Below are 10226 nucleotides of genomic sequence, written 5' to 3' on the forward strand. Positions count from 1 at the left end.
TGCACAGCAGACTTCCCTGTGATTCATATCCACACATAATTATACAGAGTTCTGGAACAATGCCTTACACTAGAGGTGATGGGATGATGGTTCTTGGGAGTCCACCACTAAAACAGATATACAAGTTTTGAGATGCAGCCCTTGCAGATAAAGAAGATGCCTTCCTTTAGTCTCAAAAAAAGTCTTAGGCTTAAAGCTTCTTCAGATGGTATGTTTTCCAGAAATATATGCAGCACAATATCTCATTCCTTGGTCAGGCAGCAGAATAGTCTCCCAGATGTCAGGCCCTACTTACCCTGTGATTCTAGAGAAGCCATGCCTTAAGCTTTTGGGAAGTGATGGGGAAAAAACCTTATAAGATAGAGAAAGGCTTATTTCTATACAAAAATCCAATCTTTACTTCTAGTAAAGAAGCTTGTGGAAGGAAAGGGGAAAGGGGAAAGGGGAAAGGGGAAAGGGGAAAGGGGAAAGGGGAAAGGGGAAAGGGGAAAGGGGAAAGGGGAAAGGGGAAAGGGGAAAGGGGAAAGGGGAAAGGGGAAAGGGGAAAGGGGAAAGGGGAAAGGGGAAAGGGGAAGGCGAGGCGAGGCGAGGGAAAGGAAAGGAAAGGAAAGGAAAGGAAAGGAAAGGAAAGGAAAGGAAAGGAAAGGAAAGGAAAGGAAAGGAAAGGAAAGGAAAGGAAAGGAAAGGAAAGGAAAGGAAAGGAAAGGAAAGGAAAGGAAAGGAAAGGAAAGGAAAGGAAAGGAAAGGAAAGGAAAGGAAAGGAAAGGAAAGGAAAGGAAAGGAAAGGAAAGGAAAGGAAAGGAAAGGAAAGGAAAGGAAAGGAAAGGAAAGGAAAGGAAAGGAAAGGAAAGGAAAGGAAAGGAAAGGAAAGGAAAGGAAAGGAAAGGAAAGGAAAGGAAAGGAAAGGAAAGGAAAGGAAAGGAAAAGGAAGTTTGGCAGGCAGATAAAACAATTGCATGAAAAATCACACAAAACACCCTTGTTCAGACCAACTGTTCAGAAGGAGTGTGGAGCATGCTGCATGAAGGTGGGGGAAAACATGTAAACAGAACACCTCAAAAACACCTCAGGCATTGCAAAGTAATCTTTCTTTCCTTTGGCATCCTCTGTATATCAAAGTCTGTCAGTGTGTATCAGTCAGAAAAATTACCAGTATACAAAAACATAACTTCATGCTAAAGAGTGGTAATAGATGTATACCCGTGACTGCATTATGTTTATGCACTTTCAGCCAGGAGATTCAAACACACCCTACTGCATTTTACGCATAGTTAGCGAACAGAAAGAGAGAGAGTTTCTGGAGGTGAAGAAAGACACCCGGCGAGTAGATGAGATCAGAGCCATGAAAGAAGCATGGGAGTCTGCAGAGCCAGGGAGAGCTGTCAAGGTAATATCAGAGTGCTATCTCTGCAGTGATGTTTCTTCACAAGTTCCAGGAGTTGCTGTAATGGTAGAGCAGTTGCCACAACAGATACCTGCCTTCATAAGGCTGTCCTCTTCACCCCTCTGGAAGACAGGAAATTTTACAGTTTAAGGAATTAAAAGTGATTATGTGCCTGAATTCTGGGTAGGAATCCAGATCATCTACATCAGGCTTCTGTAGATCACTGAGACTTTAGATTCTGCTTCACAGAACATAGAGAAGTTTCTCTTTAGAAAGCACACTACCTCTACACATTTGCAAAGCTGCTTCTTATGACAAGTTTAATGCTTAGCATGAACAGATTCTATCAAGAAATACACTTCTATAAATATGACAAAAATTATTTCTCCTGAAAAACTGGCACCTGGTCATATTAGTACCCAAATTGTCCCCTGCAGCCAGGATTCCAAATTCAGTCTGTATTGCAGGTTACTCGTAAGCCTGTAACATGCTCAGTATGAATTCACTGTTTTGTAGAAGCGATACTGATCTAGTTGCCAGCTGCATCTGGGTGCTTTTGATGAGACATATGCTTGAGATGGAAAAATAATACACGTTCCTTCTAGCAAAGCAAAAAGTGCAGTCCTGATTCAGAACTGGAAGCATTATTACCAAAGAAAAATGAAAGAACAAAGTGCAATCTTCAAACTCACCTGACAGTCATTTCCGATCCCCACCAATACCATTGCCCATTAAGGGATATTCAGCCAGAATCCCCAGCTTAGAAATTTAGGTTTTTCATATTACTTATCATAGTATGTTTTTATATTACTTTTCAGAAATGAACCTCAGACATGAGTCTTCCCAGTTACACTCTCAGATTTTCTCAGATCTTTCCAGTGTGTTCGAAGCTCAAAACTTTTCCTGACGCTACTCTATTAAATTCTGAACTAAGGAGAAATGCCACTCTGCAGCTTTGATTGATTGTGCTGAGACTGAAAATGCAAATACAGCCTCCTAAAGATTAGCTAGAAATTAATCCCCTTTGATGTGTAAAGACTTCAGAATCGATTCTATCACTGTTACCCTTTTTTACCAGAAAATCAACTGAATTGCAGCTACAGGGTTCCATTTTTGAAGCCACTTAGGCTTGTGACTTTTTTTTAAACAGCTGTTGTTAAGAAAATTGCAGCAACAATAGAATATGTTAAAACAAGGTCTAAATTGGGGGTATGCTAGCCAGATTAAGTAGCTTCCCCTCTCTTCTTGACAGTTCTGGCCCATTGTTTGTCTATTCCAGGCATCACAGACCCTCTGACTCTGGAAATGGAGTGCCTGACTCCAGGCTGACCAAAAGCCAAAGGGCTTCTCTGTCCATTCTGGCAATGACAGGCCTTAAGAGAATGCCAAGTCAGTCAAGGCCGCCTTCTGAAGATAGAAGTGTTGATGCCTGGTTTTGGCATCAAAGGTAATTGAGTCTGAAAGGGTTTGCACCCAAAGGTCTCATTTTTCAAGAGGAAGTCTAAACCATCAGGCTATAGGAGCTCTTAGGACGAAGTGGTAGTTCCCTAAGGAGCTGCATTAGCCATATATTTTCAGCTGTACAGCTTTTGTTTTATTTTTAATTCCAATGCTATTTTAAACTGCCCATAGATCAGTGACTGGACAGCGATCTTTAGTGTAAGTGTACAATGTCTCAGGACTGATTCAGTGGGATCCTGGCATCTTTTCTGATTCCAGCACCAGGCAGACTTGCACATTGCACCCTGATGTTAGGTCTCATTGAAGACTTACAGAATCTTACTTTTGCAAAGTCTTTGGGATTTAAAATATGCAGTAGAGTTTTTGTTATCTGGATTACAAAACTTTGATCTGTAGGCTTTTCAGGAACGTGTGCGTTTTATTAATAAGTATGCTGTGAGAGATTCAGAGGAACCCATAGCTGAGGTTGAGATGGCCGACTTAACACCTAGTTCAGAAGAAACAGGTAAGGTTTCTTTCTGTGTCTTCTGTTCATCATGTTCCACTCCTTAGGAAAGACTTCTGCATTAAATACTGGTAGTAGATGGATAGATCAGCTCCAGTAAAGGTTTCCAAATGTGCAACGGCAGGCTTGCTCTCTATCCCCTCTTTCTTTCAATTGTTTCATTGTTGTATTTCCAGACACAGATACAGCCTCACAGTTCTTAAAGGCTGCCACGTTACCCTTAAGCAAACTTCAGGTAGCCCTTCTGTAGTAGAATTTTAACCCCAAATTAATGTGAAGTTTCTGGAAGTTTAATGGAAAATACCTTCTCCATCCATTCCAAGTATCAGATTTCATTACTGTAGAAATGCTAAAAAAGTGTTCAGCAGCTAAAATAGCATGCAAGTAAGAAACTTATACACATAAAGTGCATTCTCTTCATGTTCATGAAAATTGTTCATGGAGAATGGTCTGGAAGTGAGGCATCAAAAAGTACATACTGAGTAGCATCAGTTTCCTGGAAACTTCCATAAGTGCTATCTAATTTTATTTAGTGATTACAACTTCTATGGATTCTTCATACGTATTGCCTGCCAATTTCTGTATTCTAATGAAGAGTTAAAATGGGTGCAAGATTTCAAGCTGTTTGCTGTTTTGTTTTGTTTTGTTTTGTTTTTTCTTATGTGAATATGCTGAGATCAGGCCATCACAAAAAAGGAAGAATACTTCCCAGCCAGATTGTGACAATATCTGGTTATGACTCATGTGCATGGAACCTGTGACCAGTCCTTAAGTATAGATTAGTATTTTTCCACCCCAGTAAGTAATCTTCACAGGAAAGGTTCAGAACTTGGAGTAGAATTAATCCTCACCTAATGCCTTTAACACAGTATTGGTTACTCAAAACAATATTGTTTCCCCTAAGTTATTGGGTAAAAGACTTCAAAATTAATGGTTGTCCACCTAGAGCTTTGTTTTAAACTAAGAATTTAGAGTCTAATATAAGGTCTTAGGAAGTAAAGTGAGACATCCCAAAGACTTTAAGTTGTTATGGTTCTGTTCCACAGAGTGCAGCATTTGGCAATGATGGGATTGAACATTTCTGTAATATGCAGTATCTTAATAAGGATTTTTATATTCTGAAGACTACTGTTTTAATGGGCAGTCTAAGGCACTTCCAAAGATCCAAGTTATCCTTTGAGACCAGCAGAAAGGCTGGTATATTTGTGTATGTATAGACAGTAAATATATAAACATTAATTATTTTAATGCTCAGAAATCTCTTCCTATTTCTCATTACAAAAGTTCAGTAATATATTTAACATATTTCAATTGGTTACTGCTATAAGTAAAGTAATAAAAGGGTTTTTATAAAAGAAAACTAGTGCAGTCATCATTAAATCTCATCAAATTTCACAATTTTTTTTCAACACATCAGGACAAATTGAAAAAAGGAAGCATTGAAATAATGACAAAGCAGCTCAACCCAGTGCCATGCTTAATATTAGATGTGTCACTGTATTGCAAGAATGCTACAGTAAAACAGCATGATTTTATCCATGTGATTAAAAAAAAGGTCTAAGATTTCAGAATACCAGTTTCACTATGTTTTCCTTTAAACTGTATTTCTTAAATTGAATCTTTTTCCTGAAAGGGAATATATTTTTTTAAAAATAGAGCCAGGACTAGAGAATCAGACTTTTACTGATTTTTTTAACAAAAGAATAAGATACCCAGAAATTGTTTTTTAGTATCTTTTAGGCACTGCAAATTCCATGTTCTTGCTTAGATTTACTAAATTTCTTAAGTAGAGAGGATTTAGCTAAAAAACACATATTTGTTTCATTCTAGTATATGTGTGTTTTTATAGCATCTTTGATTCTATCGTAAGTGTTGGAAATAAAAAGTCAGAAATATTATATTCTCTCCAGCCCACATTCTCATTTAATAATGTATTTTGTTGAGCCAAAGGAAGAAAAATTTGTGTAAGAATTTAGGTGGAGCTCCCTAGCATAACCAAATAACCAGTTTAATCTGTTTTGGTTTATATTTTCTTACCCACAGGAATGCAAGCACCACAAACAGATATTGACTCAAGATTAAAAACACAGCAAAAAAAATGGGAGCTTATAGACCTTAATCCTTACTTAAGGTAAACTGCCCTAACACAACAATGTAAAAAGCATTAAATCACTTCACTGCATGTAATGAGTACCTGACATAAACATTTGAAGAAAATAAGCGTTCAGGCAAATATGCTTATTTCAGTGCTCTTGAAAGTAGCACATATTTCCATATCACAGGATATTCTGAGCTGGAAGGGACCCACAAGGATCATCAAGTCCTGCTCTTAAGTGAATGCCCAATACAGGGATTGATCCCACAAACTTAGTGTTATCAGCACCACACTCCAACCAACTGAGCCAATCCCAGGGTCATATGAAATTTGTCAGGATGTTATGCTGGTTTAAAACAACAAATTTAACAAATGCAGTTCAGTTAATAATAATTAATAGTTGAAGTAATTGTGTTAATTATATTTTTTATTCAAAAGAACTACATTATTTATTGGAAGTGTTGATATGAACTAATTGAGCTAATGTACATGCATCTCCTTACTTGCTGTGCTGCAGCTAGAACCCACTTTATGCTTAAGACCATTTGTATTCAATGTGGCATTTTTGCATTTCACTGATCTTCAAAAGACTTTAAAAAATTTTGAAAAAAAAAATCTCAAATTTAATTTTAAATTGAGAGGGAAATTGGTATTATATTGCAGTCAATAGCATTAAAACAGTAGAAAATATAGCAAAATACCTCCCAAAAGCTTGAATCTTATAAGCATTTCATTTGTCTTTAACTCCTTAATTTTTACACTAATCATTTAGGACAAAATATAGAAGTATATTATCCACTTACCTGCCATCGTGCCAAAAGCAAAAAAACCAAACAAAACCAACCAACCAACCAACCAACCAAACACCCCAAAAGATAAATTGCATTTGTCTCAATGCAGAATTATAGTATCAAAAACTTCTGAAAATATGTTTCTTGCAAATTAAAAGTGTCACATGTAGAAGTTTTTCATATGCTCGAAGATGAGCATGATTTTACAAATAGATTTAAAATAGACACTAAAGTACAAGAAGACTTGACCTCAGGAATCTGTTTTCTTATTTGTGTTATATAGAAGCAGAGGAAAAGTGACTCCTTAACCATATCTAACTGTATGATGGTGATGTTGCCAAATATAAGCTAAATACCTCCATATAGATGTTTTATGCAAAATAGACAATATCCAAAACTGTATTTGATATGAGACAAATATCTGTTTTGTATTTCTTTCAGAAAAACAATGCCTGAATCTGTGCTGAGAAATGAGTCTATCATTCAACAGCAACAGATACATAAAGAAGAAGAAAACAACCATTTTAGGCAACTTCGCACGCTGGCTTTGGAACAAAGACAAAAAGAAGAAAAGGACAGAATTTTATTGAAGCAAAATACACTTGAAATGTATGAAAACCTGCAGGTATGTTTTCAAGATTACTTTCCAGTTAACTACTGCTGTGATGTCTGCCACTAGTCTGAATATCCTACCATTGTCAACCATTATCAAAACTTTTGTATTAAGTACTAGTGATTAGAAGCAATGAACAAGCTTGAAATTTCACTTGGGCAAAGGTTGAAACTAAAAGTTCTAAAGTAAAGAAATAGTACTTCATGGCATCCTTAATATGATATTCTTAGTACTTTCTTGATAAACTCTCTGCAAAAACACTACTGTATCACCATAAAAGGATGGGTTTAAGTCAGAAAAAACTGACCATTTGACATATAGACCAGATGTTTATCAGTAAAGCATCTCCAGTCTGGCTATGTTTTTGGTTATAGAATTGTATACAGCTTTTTGAAAAGTACTTAAAAAAAAATACACAGGAGGATAAATTGATCTTAATGTGTCTCAGAGAAAAGTTAGAGGACCCAGCTTTCTTGGAATATGCATGATGACAGCAAATGAAGAATTTAGATTATTAAACCTCAAAAAAACATGTCTATAAATAATAAATGTGGTAGTATTAGGGTAGGATTCATTGTGAGGATTAACTCAGCCAGTGCACTGCATGTGAAATTGGTACAAATATCTTACGAAACTGGCTTAACTGTATCAACAGGAACAAAATTATTTGTTACAGTGGTGATACAATAACCACCATCAACCAACCGGTGACTATTCAGAGCTCTTATAACTGGATAAGAAACAGTAAAATTAATTTTACATCAAATCAACCTATTTACAGACATCTTACTTGAAAACTTCTCAATTAGTTCCCAGACAACCTGATTTATATTACTCAACTATAGGTCAGTAAGGAGCTGCAGTTCTCCAACTGACCCTAATAAAGATGCCAGTACAGGTTTTCAAATGTTGCTATGATTTTGGATGTCTAACATATTAGAACGGCAAATTTTTCACAAGAGTAGATCCTTGATTCTCTCCAGAAAGTATTTCCATTAAAAATGTTTCACAGTATGAATTTAAAACAAGATTTACTTGTGAATATGCACACTGTGCTGATAAGAACTTTTGCAGGTCTTTCATCTGTAGACCACAAAGAATTATATAAAGATTTCCAGGTATCCTCATTTTTCAGGGTGGAAATAGCAAGGGAAAAAGTATTCAGAGGTGTCAAAGTCCCATTTGCCCCAAGTCTCATTGAAGGTCATTATCATTCAGGCTCGTTTAGCCTCTTAAAAGGCTACAACTCCTATGCCATTCCAGCATTTCTCACACCTAGTTTTTAATAGTTTTTAATTAACTACTTTAATAATAATTTTTTTTGTTGTTTAAGACTGCAAAGCAAACAAGTAACTGAAAAGGGACTAGATCCAGGTAGGTAACTACCCTGTTGCCTCACTCTTCTGCACAACTAGCTTATTATGCCGGCAGTTTAAAAAGGATTTTCCTGAACTTTCTCTTCTTCACGGTGAAAAATTTACATATAGCTGCTTCTTTTGAGAAAACAATAAACATCCATGTAAAAAGAAAAGGAGAGATGCCGTCCTTGTACTTAAGAGTCAAAAAGTGAAACAGAACAGGAAGGATGCAGCTGCTTGTGGTGAAATCAAGACTCATGTGTTGAGCAGGGCAGTATTGCTGTTTGTTTTTGGCTAGGCATCCTTAGATGAAGCACGAGGCAGAGTTTACAGCATTCGGGAAGCATACAGAAATCAGCTGCTGGAGGCTGAACGCAGAAAAGAAGAAGAACTGGCAGCTCAGGAAGCAGCCCTGCAAGCAGAGCGAAAGAAGAAAAATGCAGACAGAAAGAAAAAACGGTAAAGGTTTAGCAAGGAAAGTGTAGTTGCTATTACTTGTGAATTGTATTTACCAGTTTGAAAAAGAAAGTTTATATGTAAAGATGAGAAAAAATGTTTATTATTCTCAACAATTTTTGGCAACTATATCACATTTTATCTCTTTGCCTGTTGCTAGTGAAAAAATTGACCTAGTATTCTTTTTAGCAAAATGTTTGTTATTTTGCTTCTCACTAAGCTACTTGCTACTATTAAAGCTTTTCTGTTTTACTAGACTAACTATTGCAATAAAAATCAAATTCCATTCAGACACTTATCTCAAAATCACAGTGTCTTTTGCTTTTTTTTTTTTTTAATCAAAACAGAACCAGTCAAGAATGAATCAGAGTTGAAACAGTGACTGTAACCTGTCAGTTTTGAAAGTTGTTTGACCTGGCTTCTTAAGTGGATGACAATTGGTAGAGTTTATCATAATTAAATAGTGGCAAATCACACTTTTCCTATGCTGGCATTGGGAGACTTACCAAAGCCTGATTAAGTAGGCTCACAAGCATTCTGTGTACTGTAATATTTTTCCCTTTCATCATTTCTCTTAAATTGTTTTGGAATCTCACAATAACTCTCTGTAGAGACAAACTCATGACATAGCCTTCCTAGGCTTGCTAAACACTCTTTAAAACCCTAGCATTCTCTTTGTTTATCTTTCCTAAGATGTATTTTGCCCTCACTGGCTTTGCTCAAAGTGACTAATTACAATAGACTCTCAGGTGGAATTTTAAAATACTTCTTAAAAGTAAACCAGTGTGTGAATGAAGTGACAATCACAGGCTTTTTATTCGAAGGGTGAAATATTTCCTCTAAGCTCTTGTTTCCACTATCACAGAAATCCATGGTTGTGTCATCAAACACAAACTAACATCACATACTGTTGCCCTATCCACCTTTTTTTCTCAGAAAAACACAAGTTATCACTCTGTACTCAGACACAATGATCAAGACTCTTAAAATTGTGAAAACTCTCTAGAACAAACAGAGGTGTTTTAAATGGCTTAAAGTATTTTCTTTATTTGTAGTCACAAGCAGAAGCTTGGGAAGTTAGACTATGTATTGTAGACCTGCAATATGTCCAGGATGTCCAAAAGCATTTCATTATCTAGGCAAGGTAAGAAACTGTGAGACTCACCCATTTGATGTAAATCATAAGAAATTTTATCTTTTGCATTTCTGACCACTGGTACTGGCTAGCCATTGTCTCTGAAACTAGCCTTTCCTCTGCATCTTAATGACCAGATGTTCAGCTTCTGCTAGTTTTGCTCACCTCTGTTTTATCCGTACCTCACTATTTGGCTTGAATTTGACTCATTCTTCTGTCAGTTCTGTGACGTGTGTGATTTGTACTTCATCACACCTACACACCTGCTGTGATGCCAGTGCCTCCTTTCGGCCTCCTTCCTGCCATACATCATAAACTAAACTAACTGTCTTGAGGTTTTGTCTTTGAAAAGGAAGAATTGAAACCAGAGGCCTAAAACTGCACTAGTGATTTTTATTTCTAAGAGCAAGGGCTGAGTTTTGCTTTGA

At 36.6% G+C, this 10226-nt stretch overlaps 1 protein-coding gene across 1 annotated transcript in view; it reads left to right on the top strand.

Moving 5' to 3' along the window:
• Positions 1 to 8670, top strand: part of ADGB (androglobin) — a 108410-nt gene extending 99740 nt beyond the window's left edge. Inside the window, 6 exon segments of the mRNA XM_058835712.1 lie at positions 1232 to 1387; positions 3242 to 3350; positions 4129 to 4152; positions 5394 to 5481; positions 6678 to 6861; positions 8506 to 8670. Coding sequence (XP_058691695.1) covers positions 1232 to 1387; positions 3242 to 3350; positions 4129 to 4152; positions 5394 to 5481; positions 6678 to 6861; positions 8506 to 8670 — 726 coding nt within the window.
• The last annotated feature ends 1556 nt before the right edge of the window (positions 8671 to 10226 follow it).

Source organism: Poecile atricapillus, chromosome 3, assembly GCF_030490865.1.
Source record: "Poecile atricapillus isolate bPoeAtr1 chromosome 3, bPoeAtr1.hap1, whole genome shotgun sequence".
NCBI lineage: Eukaryota > Metazoa > Chordata > Aves > Passeriformes > Paridae > Poecile > Poecile atricapillus.